This window comes from Lepisosteus oculatus, chromosome 24 (genome assembly GCF_040954835.1).
Source record: "Lepisosteus oculatus isolate fLepOcu1 chromosome 24, fLepOcu1.hap2, whole genome shotgun sequence".
NCBI classification, from domain to species: domain Eukaryota; kingdom Metazoa; phylum Chordata; class Actinopteri; order Semionotiformes; family Lepisosteidae; genus Lepisosteus; species Lepisosteus oculatus.
The window spans coordinates 2,908,200-2,925,098 of record NC_090719.1 but is presented as its reverse complement, the minus strand read 5'-3'; the positions used below and the strand labels follow the sequence as shown (position 1 = coordinate 2,925,098).

At 55.9% G+C, this 16,899-nt stretch overlaps 1 protein-coding gene across 7 annotated transcripts in view; it reads left to right on the top strand.

Annotated features, from left to right (window-relative positions):
* exd3 (exonuclease 3'-5' domain containing 3) overlaps positions 1 to 16,899 on the top strand; it is a 74,512-nt gene that overhangs the window by 22,477 nt on the left and 35,136 nt on the right. For 6 of the 7 annotated variants that reach the window (XM_069183478.1, XM_069183476.1, XM_069183475.1 and 3 more), the window contains 8 exons: positions 422 to 575; positions 884 to 1,091; positions 1,975 to 2,084; positions 2,636 to 2,816; positions 4,152 to 4,294; positions 4,386 to 4,577; positions 4,666 to 4,719; positions 5,246 to 5,377. In XM_069183478.1, the coding sequence (XP_069039579.1) occupies positions 422 to 575; positions 884 to 1,091; positions 1,975 to 2,084; positions 2,636 to 2,816; positions 4,152 to 4,294; positions 4,386 to 4,577; positions 4,666 to 4,719; positions 5,246 to 5,377 (1,174 nt within the window). Of the gene's footprint in view, positions 1 to 421; positions 576 to 883; positions 1,092 to 1,974; positions 2,085 to 2,635; positions 2,817 to 4,151; positions 4,295 to 4,385; positions 4,578 to 4,665; positions 4,720 to 5,245; positions 5,378 to 13,636; positions 14,297 to 16,899 lie in introns of those variants that run through there. The other variant, XM_069183481.1, reaches the window with a different exon arrangement.

Genomic DNA, 16,899 nt, shown 5'->3' with positions numbered 1-16,899 from the left:
TCTGCCCCACACTGCCTCTGCCTCTCCCAGTGTCTCAGCTCTAACCTCTGTCCCACACTGCCTCTGCCTCTCCCAGTGTCTCAGCTCTAACCTCTGTCCCACACTGCCTCTGCCTCTCCCAGTGTCTCAGCTCTAACCTCTGCCCCACACTGCCACTGTCTCTCCCAGTGTCTCAGCTCTAACCTCTGCCCCACACTGCCTCTGCCTCTCCCAGTGTCTCAGCTCTAACCTCTGCCCCACACTGCCTCTGCCTCTTCCAGTGTCTCAGCTCTAACCACTGCCCCACACTGCCTCTGCCTCTCCCAGTCCACGCTGCCTTCCCACCTCTCCCTCTGTCCCTTTTCCCTCTGCCTGGTGCCATCACTCGTACCCTGTGGCAGCAGTGCCCACTGACTCACTTTATCCTTCCGGACTTTCACAGCGTCCAGCAGGCTGACACTGCAGACACTCTGGATACCTGGGAGCTGCCCCTGCACAGGAAGGACAATTGCTACCAGCTTCCTGTGCCAAAGGAAAGCATTCACTTCCTGGACACTGTAGAAGGGCTGAGATGGTGCCAAGAGACTGTGCTCAAGGTACAACCCCATTGTCTGCATTCCTCAGTTTTTTTTTTTAATTATGCATTGTTATGTTTTGAGAGTTGTTTCATACTTTTGATAATTCTGACAGGATGTGGCTTCAGATTAAGGTGTTTTTTTTTGCATTTGTGTTAAGGAAGCAGAAGAAATCTTAACATACTGTGACAGATTTAAAACATTGCACTTTCCTGGGTTCTGCTGTACGTGTTCTTTTTCTCCCTGTCCTTCCCTCTTCCACACTCCATCCGATTTCTCATGTTTTTATTCCTGCTCTTCCCCCCCACCCCCCCCTCGTACCCCGACAGTCGGGGGCAGTGGTGGGCTTTGACATGGAGTGGCGCGCCCGATTTGGCTCGGTGTCCAAGCCGCCCGCGGCGCTGATCCAGCTGGCAGTGCCCGGCTTCGTGTTCCTGCTGGACCCATGCGAGAGCGGGCATGAGGATCATCTCCGCCTGGCAGAGCTGGCCGGCTTTATTCGGTCCCTGTTCGCTGACCCTAGCATCACCAAGCTGGGTGAGTCCAGTCAGCTTTTCAGCCCTCACAGCCTCAGTTACTTTAATTGAATACGATCCTGTTCTCTTTTGCGCTCTTCGACGATATTTATAAATAGGCTTTGTTCCTTTTCAACATTTATATTCCTCCCAGCGTACAAAAAGCTGTGGTAAAGCAACAGTCTCTTAATCTTAAGGGTTCACCTTAATCAATTACAACCTGCTTATCCAGAATGTAAGTAATTAGCCATTTTAAAATGCATGCTCAGCATTTTAAAACCCAGGTTTTCAATTTGAATACTCCAGTGCCAGTGCTGTCCTGGGCTGGTCGTTGCAGAAGATCTGTCCTGATTCATGCCTATGTTTGGGATTCTGTCTTGCGATCGGGTCAGCGTTTTCAGCACCACGTGCCTTCGGTTGAACTGTTTTGTTTTAAGCGTGATATTAACAGTAATAAATTGTATTTTATATAGCGCCTTTAAAGATGGCTTCTCAAATTACACGCGTAGGGTTTGGAATACAGTAGGAATTTGTTTCCATTGAAATATGCGTACATTTATATCTGGATGAAATGGAAAATTTTTAATTGGTTTTAATAGCTAATGCAATTAAAATAGCCATTAAATTAAATTAAAGCATTAATAACAAGCAATAATAACAAAATAATAATAAGAAGCAGTACGTTGACATTAGTGTAGTTTTTGTTAACCATGCTAATTATTTTGTTCCGGTTTCACAGGTAGACAAAACGAGCTGCTTGCTGCTTGCCGACCACAGAAATTTCACAGCCACTTGCTTCCTGATAAGAACACGATAAAAAAAAATCAACCATCAGTGACGCCCCCCGCCCCCCCTTCCCCTCCCACACACATTCTAAAAAAAACCCTCTCTCTGGTCTGGTCCAGGGTACGGGATGTCAGGAGACCTGCGGAGCCTGTCCGCCACATGGCCGGAGTTCTGCCAGGATCCCCTGCAGGAAGCCAGCGTCCTGGACCTGCTCTCTACACACCAACAGGTGATCTCCCTTCACGCGCTCCGAGCCTGAGCGCTGTGGTCGAGCGTGGACGTGAGGCCACCCCTCGCGCTCTCTGAGCCTTCTCCAGTGTTAGCAGCTGCAGCGTGCTCCCATAACCCGGCCCGGCCAATCAGTGGTTTTCCCTGTGACGTGACAACACAAGCGTGCCTCCGTACAGAGAGCGGGCCGGTTCTGTCCCTCCTCACGTTTGTCATTCTTGTCACGAATCTGCGACAAGCATTTGCAGTCCTCCTTTAGGACACGAATTGGTGATCTCTTATGGCTGAAAAAAATGAGTTTTCTCCTGCCTGTGTGCTGAATTGCCTTTTCCAGAATTTTTAACAGAATTGTTTGTTCTATCCCCGTGTTCGCTGCGGCTTGTACAAGGTCTTGAACAACAGCAGCTTTTTATTTTTTATTAAACATGCTTTGAACTCCATCCCCCATCCATGCAAATGTACCCAAAACACGGCCATGAGCATTCGGTATCTGGAACCTGATCGTGGCTTGGCTGTTAAACACGATTGGTATGTGTGTGTGTGTCCCTGCAGCTCCAGCGAGCAAAGCGCAGCCTCCCAGCAGGACCACGGAACGTGGAGGCCAGTAATGGACCCGCGGAGAAAGGGCTGAGCCTGCTGGTCCAGCAGGTTCTGGGCAAGCCGCTGGACAAGACCGAGCAGCTGTCCAACTGGGAGAGACGGCCCCTGAGACCCAGCCAGCTCTACTACGCAGGTCGGAGGTCGTGGGTCAGAGCGCGTCCGCAGCAGGGCCGGAACGTCGTGGCCTCCGGTCTCTTTGCTTCCATCCTCCTCCTCGTCCTGCTCCCTCCCCCTTCCCGTGACGTGAACCCGTCGCTCCCCCGCCCGTCGTGTTTTCCATCAAGGGTATCTTTCCCATCATCTGTTCCGCTCGCCTTCACTTCCCACTCGTACGTTTGTTGCCTGAACCGTTTCCTTCTGTCACTTTCTTCACGGCCGCCCTGCCGTCAGTCTCTTCCCCCCCCCTCCTGCTTTTCCCTCTTCACCTCGCGCGCGCTCTCCCCCCTCGTCGGACGTCCGTCTCGGTGCCCCCCCCGTGTGTGACTCGAGATTCCCAAGCGCTTCGTTGGCGACGGTTTTCCATCCCGTCCTGCCTCCGCGCGCGCAGGTCCGTGTCGTGCGTGAGCAAAGCCGAGCGCCGAGTTTGGAAACGCGCGGTCGAGCCAGAACAAGGGTCGGTCACCCGCACGGAGTACGAGGTGGGAGAAAAATAAAATAAGAATGGTTCTAAAAAGACGGTCAAAATGGGAAAGACGTGTAGAGAAGCTCTCGGTAATGGGATGGTAAGAAAGCTTCTATACGTGCCCCTCTCTTTTTGAAACTTCTGCATTTCCGTTTCTTTTTAAGCATGGAAAAGCAAAATACGGTTGGCCTCAACAGAGCTACGGTTAAGTTCTACCCCAGAGGAGGTCCGTATAGCTCGTCTGGTCGGGTTATCCCAGAGTCTCACCCAGGCTTTTCTTGAAAGCAACCAGGGCTGCGTCCTCATCGGTGTCCGTTCAGTTCCACGCCTAGGAAGAGTGTACCCACGCACAGCCCTCGTGCACACGGGAGTGTAGGCCGTGGTGGAGTGGGGGGGGGGGACCTTCCCCCTGCTGGTCAGGGGGGAGCACAACAGCGTGGCGCTCAGTGTCTCCCTGCAGAGGAGTCTAGCGGCCTCAGTCGGCCTCAGGCGGCCTCAGTCGGCCTCAGGCGGCCTCAGGCGGCCTCAGGCGGCCTCAGTCGGCCTCAGGCGGCCTCAGGCGGCCTCAGGCGGCCTCAGGCGGCCTCAGGCGGCCTCAGGCGGCCTCAGGCGGCCTCAGGCGGCCTCAGGCGGCCTCAGGCGGCCTCAGTCGGCCTCAGGCGGCCTCAGGCGGCCTCAGGCGGCCTCAGTCGGCCTCAGTCGGCCTCAGGCGGCCTCAGGCGGCCTCAGGCGGCCTCAGGCGGCCTCAGGCGGCCTCAGGCGGCCTCAGGCGGCCTCAGGCGGCCTCAGGCGGGGCACCGGAGCCCAGGCCCTCACGCACCCTGTCTCTCTCTGTCCTCTCTCCAGCCGCGGACGCGTACTGCCTGCTGGACGTGTACTCCGCTCTGACGCGGGACCCCGCCAGGTTCGGGCTCCCCGCCGACTTCCACCGCGCGCCCCCGGAGAAGAAGAAATGGCGGGAGAGGCGCCGGCCGCCCGGGTCGCCGGAGGTCAGGGCCGTCGCCAGCGGAGTTGGGGGGTGGGAGGGTTTGTGTCGGGATGCAGCGCGGTGCCCCATCTTCCCTCTCCCTGTCTCTCCAGGAGCCTCGGCGGCCGGCCCCCGCGGAAGCCCCGTCTCCCTGGCCCCCCGCCGCGGCCCCCGGCCCCCGGCCGCCCCAGCAGCTGCGCGTGGTCTGCGACAACATGCTGCAGGGCCTGGGCCGCTACCTGCGCTGTGTGGGCGTGGACGTGCACATGCTGGACAGCAGCGATGACCACCGCCTCGCGGCCGAGGTCAGCCGGGGGGGGTCAGCCTGCTCGCCCTGTCCCCGGCCTCCCACTGTCCCAGCGTTAGACCTGAGCAGACTGTTCTCTTCCACAGATCGCCAGAACAGAGGGCCGCGTCATTCTCACCTCTGGGCTCCCCTTCCAGACAGTAAGTGAGCGCGGAGGGGGGGGGCTGGTGCACAGTACTGTGAAAAAGCTGGTAGCGGGCTGATATGCACAGTGAAATCAGGGTGAAAGCACAGTAATGTGTTGTAAGGTGCTAAAAGATCATGGTATAAGCACTGTATAGTGCACTAAAGCCCAGTGAGAGCTCTGTGTGGACTCCTCCCCTCTCCCTGCCCCTGTCCCTGGTACAGATACTGAGCCCGTACCTGGTACTGACCCTAACCCTACCACTGGTGCTGACCCTGCCTCTGTCCCTGCACCTGGTACTGACCCTGACCCTGCCCCTGCCCCTGTCCCTGGTACTGGTACTGACCCTGCCACTGTCTCTGGTACTGATACTGACCCTGCCACTGTCTCTGGTACTGGTACTTACCCAGCCCTGCCCCTGGTATTTCCCCTGTCCCTGGTACTGGTACTGCCCCTGTCCCTGGTACGGGTACTTACCCAGCCCTGGTACTGCCCCTGCCCCTGTCCCTGGTACTGGTACTGACCCTGCCCCTGTCCCCCAGCTGAAGTCGCAGGTGGGCGAGGGGCGCTGTCTGGTGGTGGACTGCTCGGAGAAGGCCCGTGACCAGGCGGTCCGCGTCCTCAAGCACTTCAACGTCCAGGTCACCCAAGCTGCCATCTTCAGCCGCTGCAAGGTAAGGTCCCGGCCCCCCGCACCCCTGCGCCCCTTCTCCCGTCGGAGTCCGGATGGGGGCCCATCTCCCAGTGCTTCCCAGATCCCGGTGCTGGTGACCCACACGCCTGCCGGTGTGGCTCTCGGCCGAGCCCTCGGCCACACGACCAGACCCCGCACTGACGTCATAACGACGATGATGATCAGAATATTAATAATGCGCTTAATTTGAGCTGTTTGTTCCCAGCCCTTGAACACATTGGAGCTTTAACTGCGGGGTTTTGGAAGTGAAATAAAATCCCTGCCTTTTGACATTGAATCGATCGAATCAATTGTCTTAGATCAAGTGGGGTTTCGGTTATCTGATGATAGGCGGGCTGGAAGGGGAAACCAGCTGGTGTGGGGGTCACCAGGATGGGGATTGGGTAACCCTGCTTTGAATCATTGCTGTAAATATCTGGACCCAATAGGGCTGGTTTTTTAAATTGTTTTATTAAAACTTTCGTTGCTTTCAGAAGGTGGGCATGCACTCCCTACTGAACAGGGCTGTTTGTAACACGGAAAGGAAAAATTGTTGCCACTTCTCTCATCAAACTAGTCTGTGTTATAACATTTCTTCTATAAACTGGGGTTTCCAAGCAAAGCAGTATCGCTCATATTAGTTTTTGTCATTTAATATGAGCCCCCGGCCACAAGTGTTTTGGGTGAAGGCTCTTGAATCCATAACATGTCTGTTTCAGTAAATGCTTTTAATGAGTAGGATGCTGGTTCGTCCATCTACGCTGTGTATTTCGAGTAAATCTGTTTTGAAGAAGAGGTTGGTTTGAAATGTTTTCAGGGAATGGGATTTCTAAATGTTTTTGCTAGCAATTAGGAGCTGCGGTTTATGGATTGAAAGAATTCTAGTTGAGGTTTCAGACAATGTGCTTTTTATCAATAGGGGGTTTTCGAAAGCATTGTTCAAAGAGCAGAGGGTTTGCGCAAAAATGCAAGAAAGGCATCATGAAGTTTTTGGAAGCATTTGAAGCCTTTTATTATTATTATTGTATTGGTAGAACTAAACAATAACAGTTTGGAAAGAATTGTTCCTGTAACTGGAGGTTTCGGAAATGCATTTCCACTGAATCATGTGTTTTCGAGATAAGTATGGTATTTAGTGGAACAATAGTATATTTACTGGACCATATTTTCTCGAAAATAAGGGGTAGGCTGAGCCTGCAAGTGATTAGTCTTTGGAGATTAGATTCAACTGGAGCTGTTTCAGCAAACTCCAAGCAAAACAAAGGTTAAAAAAATCAAACTGTGCAGTCTGCTTTCCTGTGTCACTGGTAGGATTCTGGACAGGATCCCAACGCTGATGTTGTGTAATAAATCAGGCATGCACTCGCAGTGTAGTAACACTTTGTGGGCTCTGGAATTTGTGGTCAGTTCTTTGTTAGTACTGAGCTCCGTCCGACGCAACTTTCATTTCGGCAAGCACAACGTGTTTGCTATTAAGATAGCTCTTTTTCTGCCTTCTCGAGCAGAGTTTTGTCCAAGCGATCCCCGACGTCCGTGACTTGCATCAGGAGGATGTGTCTGCCTAATCCGACCGTTTGTGAACTCGTTAGCAGATCGTTTCTTGTGCGCGTGAGTTAAGGACAGCTCTTGAACGGGGTTCGCCTAGCGTTGCTGATGCACCCGGGTCCAACTTCACGCAAGGGCGGCGATCATTGGTTCTAGTGATGTAAAATTCTGAAATCGACGGCGGGTTTTTTAACGTGCAAGAGCCCTTCTCCAGCCAGCAAACAGGACTGTGAACTCGCCAGCCCCCGGACGCGTCAGTTAACCAGATGTAAGTGGGCAACCTTTAGAAAAGAAGCACACTTTGGATTAAAAACCGGAGCGTGCTTTTCCACTCCACCCCCCCCCGACGAGGTCTCCAATGTCTGTAAACTAAGAGCCAGCAGCGGGGGGGCGACTTCCCCGAGCCTCTCGCACTCTCTCCGAGCCTGCGGCGAATCACAGGAGCGGAGAGCCCCTGACTCTGACTCCGCAGTTTTTGGAGTAAACCGCAGAGCCGCGTTGGGTGGGTGGGTGTCTGGCTGGGGGGGGGCGCACGCATGCTTTGATCATTCGGAGGAGCAGCTTGGATCAGAGAGCGGAATGCCAAATGAGCCATCTGGGCCAAATGGCCTCTCGTCTGCGAAACGGGCTTTCACGCGCTGGCGTTCCTCCGCTGCAAACCGTGCTGTACCTGTCGCTCAGACTGGAGACACACACACACACACCTCTCCACCTGATTTCTCCCCCCCCTCCCCACAGCACGGCCACATCTCAGCTGACAAAACAGAGGTCTCCTGTTCGAGAGCTGATGTGATGGCTGCCCTTTTTTTTTTTAGATACGAGGGCTTCAGGGGATGGTTCTGATTTTGCCAGCTCCCCCCCCCCCCCCCCCCCCCCCAATCTCTGCTACCCAATTGTTCCATGTGGGGGAGAAACATTAGAGCTAAATTGTGCGGAACAGACTGTGGTGGGTCTCCTGCAGCTCTGCAGATTGCTGGAGCGAGAGGGGTGGGGGGGAGCACGGCAGGCGATAGGGCCAGAGAACAGGGACTCCGAGGGCTTCTGCAGGAAACCATAGCCCCGGCTGGTCCTACCTGGGGCTGTGGCTGCGTCGCCGGCGCGCTGGGTGCCTGGCGGTCCCTGCCTCGGCCGGAGCGGTCGTTGGTGGTCATCGGCGTCGTTAACCCGCCTGCCGCTGTGGGTCCGAGAGGCGTCGTGCCACGCGGTGCCAGGACTCCGGCCAAGAGTCACCCCTCCTTTTCCCCGTTCCTGACGTGGGTGTTGGCACGGGTGGCAGGCTGGAGGAGGGCACCGGCTTGTTGGGGGGAGGGGGTGGCGTAGCGAACTCGGGGGGCTCGTTGGCAGGGCCGGATTTTGGTGTTTGCTTTCACTCCGAAATGTGCAAAGAGAGGGGTCAACGCCAACTGGAATGACGTCGGTTGGCATGATGCACTTTCAGCTCTTCTAATGCTAAACCGCGTGTTCGATGGAGCGAGTCCAGCGACCATCCCTTCGAGACTTCTGGTTTCTAGAAGAGCCGCTGGATGGCGTGCGATTAGGTGCTCCAAATCAATAGAGTCGATCGCAAGCATGTTGTTCCAGCTCGTTTCTCGTTTGTGTTTGCCTCCTTCGTAGGCCCTAGGCACTGTGCCCGCAGTGCCTCATGGGATATCCGGCACTGCTCATTGGCTGATGCGTGGTTTGGGATCATTTGGGGTCCCCCTACCTCTTCCACATGGAGGGCAGTTTTCAGGATCGGCACCGCCAAGCCTCCCAGTGCCAGCCACATTTCCAGGATTCCCGCGCGTGCGCGGGGGTGTCTGGGAAGGGTCACGTCAAGCCGCGCTCCCGCTCCCGCTCCCGCGAAAGGCACTGGCCCCCGGGATGACCTGAGCCGAACCCGGGATGTGCACAAAGGTGCATTTTGTTTAGACAACACCTGAGGGCCTAGGAAGAAGGAATTAGAGGAAGGTCATTAAGCTACATGTCTGGAAAGAGATCTGCAGGGCGTGGGGTATTCAGAGCCCCGTGGCCTTCATTCTCTCTCCCCTTGTAAGAGATGCGCAGTTTTGAACTGCTCAATTAAATGCTCTGTCCCTGTGTGCCGACTGGGGGTGTGGATGAGAGACATAGAAAGATTGTCGCCTGGACAATGAGACTCCCGCCGCGCGGCAGGGCGATCTGTTCCCGGGTTTTAGCCGGGCCGCAGCCTCTTCTGCGGATCGCGCCCCTCGAAAAGGCAGGACTGCCCGGCTCTGCGAGTCACCGTCCCTGCCTGACGATTTGTCCCCACACCACCAGCCCTCCACCCTTCCCCGCTACTTGTCGTCTACGTTGTGCTCTGCCACCGGTTTCCTGGGCGCACCTGGAGCTGTCTGCTGCGTGACCGCGTCGCGGTACTCCCGCCTGGTCGGCTCGCGGGTTCCCAGGGCGTCCGTGGCGATGCCGCTGTCTTAGAGGAGCCCTGGGGGTCTTAACTGTATGTGAGAAGGGTGTGTGTGTGTGGTGGGGGGCAGTGATCGATGGCCCTCCCAGGCGGACTTAACCCTTTGTCAGCCGGCCATAAAAGCCTTTTCAGTAGGTGAGGGTGGGTGGGCCCCCCACACCCCCCTTCCTCTCTCTTCTTTTCAGCTCCCTCCCAGGGCTTTCTTCGGGCATCCCAGCAGAAAGAAATTCCTGAGCCGGGAATCTCCTCTATTGTGCGGAGGGGGGGTGGGGGGGGGGGTTGCCTATTGATGGGATCAGGGTGATTATTAACCCTGCCACCGCTGGCTCTTTTCAAACTTCGGTCCCCTCTCACATCCTGTGAAAACTGACACTCCATAAAACCCTTCCCGTGTGTGTGGGGGGGGTGCGTTTCATTCTCTCAGCCGCAGGAATTCCTTCTCTCTGCACCTCCCCTCCTTATTCATCTTTTTTATTTATTTTTTCCCCCCATGTTGTGGCCGGAGCGCCGCTCGAGGACCCGCTGAAGGCGTGTGGCCGACCGGGCGCGCGGGCGGAGTTTACCCCCCCGTCCGCTTCTCCCCGGGCCGGGAAGCACAGACGGATCCTTGCAGAATTCTTCCTTCTCTTTCCGGGAGAGCCTGCGTGTTCTCCAGACCCCTCAGGGGCGTTGTGGGTCAGGAATCCCCTCTCTTCCTGTTCCCGTTCGACGGTATCGGCCAGTACTGTACTGGTACCGGTACCGGTACCGGTACCAACGGGACGGGCAAGTCCTACAGGGTTTACACCTTTTGGAGATCCTTGAATCCCCAGTGTCCTAGGGCGACTGGGAAGGGGTGATCAGGTTTTCAGAAATGCAGGAATAATTGCATCAAAGTTTTTATACCACCTTACTGTTTGCACTTTCTTTTACACCCGTGGGATTTTTATGGGGTTTTCTTCCTCGCGTTTTGCATTTGTGTGCTGCAGGATAACACCCTGATACAGCTCCCTGCTTGAACGTCTTGAATCCAATTCTGCAGCGACCCTCTGTGCCTCCCGCTAAATCTTCTCCTCCTCCCTGGGCTACCTGGCCCCTTCTCTCACCAAACTGGCTTTCCACCCCTTTACAGCGATCTGTTCCAGCAGCAAGCTTTCTGACTCCCTCCTATTCCTCTACAGATGTCCTTGTTATAACATCATTCCTAAAGGATTTCGTCTGAAATGTTAGTTGTTGTTGTTGCTACGGTACACTGTGCAGCTCTTTGATCGTGAAACTGTGCTCTTGCACAATAGTTGTGCTGAGCTTTTTCACTGTACGATCTGGGGACCCCAGTGTGAACAACACCGAGGGGTGTGCTGTGTGTTTTGGACGGAGGAGGCACAGGCAGCGATGAAGAGGGGGGCAGGATGAAGGAGACGGGAGATTGATGCTGGGGTGGGGGGCTGTTGAGGGGGGGAAAGGCCGAAAGAACTGTGAGAGTTTCCGCACCGTAAAAAGGGGGTGGGGGGGGTCGGGGGGTCTCGGATGCGAGATGAGGCCTGAGGTTTCGGCCTTGGGCTTTGATCTACAAGGCCCGGCCCGACTGAGCCCGGTGAACGAGCCGCCGGACGGGCCCTGCTTTGGAGGGCACCCCAGGCTGGACGTGAGCAGTCAGTGATTTTTGTGGGGATGGGCTGAGAGGAGGTGAGGTGTGTGTGTGTGTGGTGGGGGGGGGTACAGAGGTTGTAAAAGCAGAGATTTGTAGTCTTCATCAGCCACCGTCTCCATTCTTAAATGCTTTAGCCCCTCCCCTCTTAGATCCCTCACCTTTCGCCTTTATCTATTGTGATGCTGATCCCCTCCCTGGAAGCAGGGGAAGATTTAAAGCTCGGGAGAGGGAGAGGGAGAGGGAGGGGGGGGGGAGGTGTTGTAGGTGAAAAGGCAGAGATGTGCTGGAGGGAGGGAGGGGACATTCCACAGGAACACCAAAGCATTCCAAGGGAAACAATCTCAAATATTTCTCAAAGGGGAGGAGAAGGGTATATGTGTGTGTGCGCGTGGGGGGTCTGTCTTTGTGTTTCCCTTTTGTCAGTTCACTCAGGCGGCCGTACCCTTGCTTAAGCTGTGACGCTCCGGGCAGATCCCGGCCCTGTTCCCGCGAAACCGAGACGCCGGGCACGCCGCCGGCAAAACCGACACTGGCCGAGCCCCGGGGAGCGCTGGGCTTACTGGCACGCCGGTCGGTCCGCTGCAGGAAGGCTGGCAGGGCTGTCCCGGCCGACAGGCTGACCGGCACTCGCCGTCCGGGAATAAAAGGGGGAACCCAGGTTCTGCTCGGCTCGTGCTGGGTCGGTGGGGGCTACGGTGGCTCTGAGATTTGCCCGAAAGCGTCGCGTTCCACCTTGACTCGAAATTTTCCCTTGGGCTTTTTCTTCAACGGGATCTCTTGCTCATGGAAAATGTTCTCTTTTGTGTGCGTTTCCGAGACCTAGTTCGAAACTCTCTGCTTTCAGAGATCCAAACTTCACTGGTCTCTCTCATTCGCTGTGGCTCGAAGACAGAGCGGTTCAAAATGACGACAAGCAGGCACCCAGGGGGAAGGGGAGGGGGGTCTCTTTTCTGCCTCCATAACTAAAAAGCCAAATAGGATTGGCTTAAGAGACATACGGAGTCGTGTAACTGACAGTTCGAAGTAGCCTATCGTGTAAAGTTCGCTTTGTGGCTGGTAGGTCAAGCTTTCGAAAACCCAGCCCCACAGACATGTGACTGATTTTTCGCGGCGTTCCCTTGGTTGAACTCCGCGACCACGACGAGCGCAGCGGCCACGTTCACCGTGAGGTGTCGTTTTTAATCCAGTTTCCGTTTTAACTGTGCGGGCTGTCTGCGTGTTTGGCCAGGGCTTGAAAGAGAAGGGCGAGCCCTGTGGAAGGTTTTTTTTTTTTTACCTCGAACGGGTGCCAGGCCTGCCTTTAGAAAAACAAGAAAGAAAGGGACCCATCTGGCCCATTTGGGTATTTATAGTAGCTCGTTGATCCCGGAATCTCATCCAGCCGGTTCCCGAAAGAAGCCGGGGTATCGGCTTCGACCACATGGCCGGGCAGCTCGTCCCAGACACCCGACGCCGGTTTGTTTCTCTCTTCTGCAGAATTTTCCTTTCTTATCGGGGAGATTGATTCCCCCCCCGAGACCAAACAGGAGGTGCGCTCATCTCCGACGTCCTGCGCTTTCGGCATTTGTGTTCTCTCCCTGGTGGTGAACTTGCACCTGTTAATTGGACGCGGGTTTGACCTCCGCTGTCCGCTTCCTCTAGTTTAGCAAGTTGCTGTCCCTCCCCTTTGCCGAGCACAGGCGTCTGTCAGATCTGTCTGGTCTGTATCTCAGGAAGTCCCAGGGTAATACAGCGTCTTGCTCAGCTGCTCACTGTTCCCCGTCTTAAACCCTCCGCGCTTCCCTGTAATTCGAACCGCGAGCTGTCGGCCACTTGGTGCATTGTGAGGTGTAAAAAAATAGACTTCCTGGGTCTTTGCCAGCCTCGGTGGCTTCTGGGTTCAGCCCACCTCAAGGTTTGTTCGGTTACAAACCTGTTTAACTTCGCTTGTACGTCGGAGTCAGGACACCGATCAGGCAGCGATGCCTACAGCTCCCTGTGTGCACTGGAGAGGTGATCACGCTTTTTGGGGTTCACTCGGGGAGCGATGGTGTCCACACCACTCAGCTCTGGGGTTTCACTGTGAGACGTGATCATGTCCAACAGCACACGCTTCTTGGGGTTCACTCAGGGAGTGATCGCGTCCACTGCACATGGTTCTTGGGGGACGTGATCATGTCCACAGTGCACAGTTCTTGGGGTTCATTGGGGGACGTGATTGCGTCTACAGCGCACTGTCTCGGGGTTCACTCGGGGAGTGATCATGTCCTCAGCGCATGGTTCTTGGGGGACGTGATCATGTCCACAGTGCACAGTTCTTGGGGTTCACTGGGGACGTGATTGCGTCTACAGTGCACTGTCTCGGGGTTCACTCGGGGAGTCTCTCTCTGCGACGGCATGCCTGCGCCCTCCGGCTCCAGCGGTAAGGTCTTCTCCCAGCCTGAGCCCCCTGTGCCATCCACACCACCCCCAGACTCGCCCCGTTCCCTCTGACCTCTCTCTGGGGTCGCCCCGATCCGGATTCCCTCGGCCGTGGTTTTGTTCTCTTGTTTGCGAAAGAGGCAAGAGGGGTGAAGGAAGAGAAGAAAAGGGGACGTCACGTGGGCTTTTTAAATATGCAGCCAGACCAGTTCCCGTCCTTCATGTTTGAATGATTCTTTCTCATACTTTTTTTTTGTTAGCTGCAGGTCTCTTGTACGGAAGCCAACAAAATGTTGTCGACGTGCCGACTACAGTCTGTGTGTTTTTCTGCTCCACTGGTGCACCGGACCAGTGGTATGGAGAACCGGACCTGGAAGCAGCTGTTCTACACGGGGGAGTTCTGGCCTTTGTATTTTTATTTAAAAGTGGAGGTGTTTAATAGAATTTATGTTTTGGGTTTTTTTTTTGCGTCGTTGCTTGTAACTGAGCAGTCTGCAGGGTTGCTGGGTGGTGGAGCCGGGGGTCATTTGGACCCCAGGGTGCAGATGTCTGTGTTCCTCTAGTAGGGTGTTGTGGGAGAGGCTCGCCCTTCATGAGATTCCCCCTTTTCCAGCTGACACCTGGGGTTCTTGGGGGTTCTTGGGGTGCTTCCTCTCCCCGTCGGGCACTGCGGTGCCCAGTGTTCCTGTCGAACAAGGGATGGGCTTATCGGGTCAGATCGGTGCAGCCCCGTCTCCCGTGGGTGTAGGGATAGGTGCCGGAGAGCCGGGTCTTCTCATCCGAATCGGGGCGCCTCTGCGTTCGGCCGCAGACACGGCAAAGAAAAGACAAATTCGGGTGGTTTTTTTTGGGGGGGTTCATCCCCCGTCGCAAAATGGGTGGAAGAATTGGTGATCGGTAGAGGGGTAACTCCCCCTGCCTCCTCCTGTCCCAGGCACAGGGGCAGGGGTTAATATCACACACTGCCCTGACTCTTCACCACCACCACCACCACCACACCCACCTTCACAGCAAAACTGGTCTCCGGTTGGGTTGGCGTATAAAATTCCAATGCCCCCCCCCCACCACCACCACCACCACCAGGAATGTCCTGTTTGTCATCGCTGTGTGTTTGTGCACAGAGGAGCGACCTGGTCTGTTTTCGTTGGCCCCGCTGGGCCCTGTTTCGCTCTTCCGTGAGGCCAGCAGGGCCTGCCGGTGCCGCTCCGTTTGATGTGCCCCCCCACCCCACCCCCCCCATTGTCTGCGAAGTCTCGCGCATGCGGTGGTGGTGGTGGGGGGGGTCTTCCTGCCCCAAAGCCCCCCCAAACCACCCCCCCTCCGCCCGGACAGCTCCGTCAGCCCGATAGCAATCTCGATGGGGCTCTTCCTCCGCCGAGAGAGCCGACACAATGAGCCGGGCCGCGTCATTTCCCCTCGCCTCTTTCCCAGCGCGGCCGCGGCCGGGAGGAAAAGGGGGAGCGCGCTGCCGATAAGATTGCGGGGGGGCTGGAATTCCGATTAAATAAAGAAAGGCAACAAATAACACTGGCAGTCGTCCCTGCTTTCGGGTCGGGTTCTCTACCCGGCGGCCCCACCTCCCTGCGGCACAGTCGCACACAAGCAGAAGAGAGCAGGGTGGAAGGACGCGTGGAGACTATAAAAAATTCGGCGGGCCGCGATCACCGGTCCGCTGTCTCGCTGTCAGGCCGCTGTGCGCGCTGTGCGGCGGGGCTTGTGGCGCCTGGACCTGTGGGAGTTTGGGTTCCAGTTGTGGCCTTTGGCGATCTTGTTGTGTGGAGTCTGCACGGTCTTCTGAAAGCGTGCACGGCAGGTTCGCTGGAGCGTGCTTTTTAAACCGCCCCCCCCCTCCCCGAGCTGAGCTCCCCCACTTCGTTATTCCGCCGGATCCTCGGTATCGATGAGAGGTGCGTGGAGGGAGAGGGAACGCGGCTCGCGAGAGCTGCTCGGGTCCGAGAGTGGCGAGGTCGCGCAGGTTAGGTTACAGTTTCAGTGGAGAGGACGGTCAGCACTGCAAGTCCAGTTTCAGTTGAATGACCTCCATTGCTGTCCGGGGAGGTGTGTGGATGTGACAGTCGTTCGGGAGCACGAGGGGTTAAATATTTTCCCTCGCAGCAGCCCTCCTCGGGGGGGGGAGAGAGAGAGTTCAGAGCTCCGCGAAAAGCGAGAAGAGAGCGCTTCCTTCCCTCCGCGAGCTGTTTTACAGTTTCAAAAAATGTTTTGAGGCCGGCCGTGCATTCCTGCCGGGCGGTGATGTCATGAGAACTGGCCTGGGGCAGACAGCGCTGTTTATACTCTTCGGAACAGGAACTGGAGGGGGGGGGGGCGGGAGCCGGGAGATGTGGTGTTGGTGTTAGATAGGACTGGCAAGGGGGCCCCCAGATGCCTGCAGGAGGACAGGGAGAGAAGCGCGGGCTGACAGAGATTGGGGGTGGGGGGGGGGAATCGGGGATCACAACGGGAGGATGTTTTCTTGCAGGGGAAGCGTTCCGTTAGGAAGTGCGATCGGCTGCGGTCGCTCGTAAAGGGACGCTGGGAGACGCGAGGGCAGGACTGGAGGACGAGCTCTGATCCGAGCCAGTGGGGGCCGTGTGTCAGGGATCACGGCGCCTGCCACTCGCTCGGGGGTCCTCTGCACTTCTCCTGCGGCTGAAAGTGCATCCCGAATAGATCCGGTCTCCCCGGGCTCGGAAGGGCGAGAGATGCACGGGCATGTGTCGCCTCCGAAGCGCTCGGTGTTTAACAGGAAGCTGATATAAGACCAAGAGGCAGGATACTCTTCTTAACAGGAGGGGTGGGAAGGTATCGGGAACGAGGTGCCCAGCCGGGGTGGTGTAGGGACTCCAGTCCACTTCATTCTTTCCCTGGCTGAGCAGCGATCCAGTCAGCTGTGTCCAACCTCTTGCCTGTTTTAGTCACTTCAGTCTTGCAGCATCTGACTCAACCCCAACTCGTCCTTTTTTTTTCCCCTTATATCTCTCTTGATTTTTTTTTTGGGTGTCACCACCTTGCGGCCTGATGTGGTCAGATCTCGGAGACTAAGTAAATCCTAGGGAAATCCAGGATAATGGTGTAAGTGGTGCTGGTGGACCAGTAGGGGGTGCACTTCGCTCTGGAGCTGAGTGCCCAATACAGACCATGGTGACCAGGGGACAATGTGCAGTAGTGGTTTAAAAACCATCTTATCTAAAGGACGGCCCGACTGCTTGGGCAATAAAGATCCTGGAGTGGTGTGTGTAAGAGCAAGGGTGTTGGCCCTAGCTACATTCCAATCTGGGCTTGTACTGTCCGACCCTCTTAAAGCCCTTATTCTTCAGCTACTCTGCTGTGCAGTGCTTTTCTCTGAATCGATCCTAGAGCAGCAATCTCTCCTCTGTAATGTGGCAACCAACCCTGTGCACGGCATTCTTAGTGGGTGTTTAATAGTACATTGCACTAGTAATGACAGGCCCTGCATTTATCTGCCTCCAGTCATGTTACACTTAAATAACATGTAACATGCTTCCAGGTGTTTACCTCATCC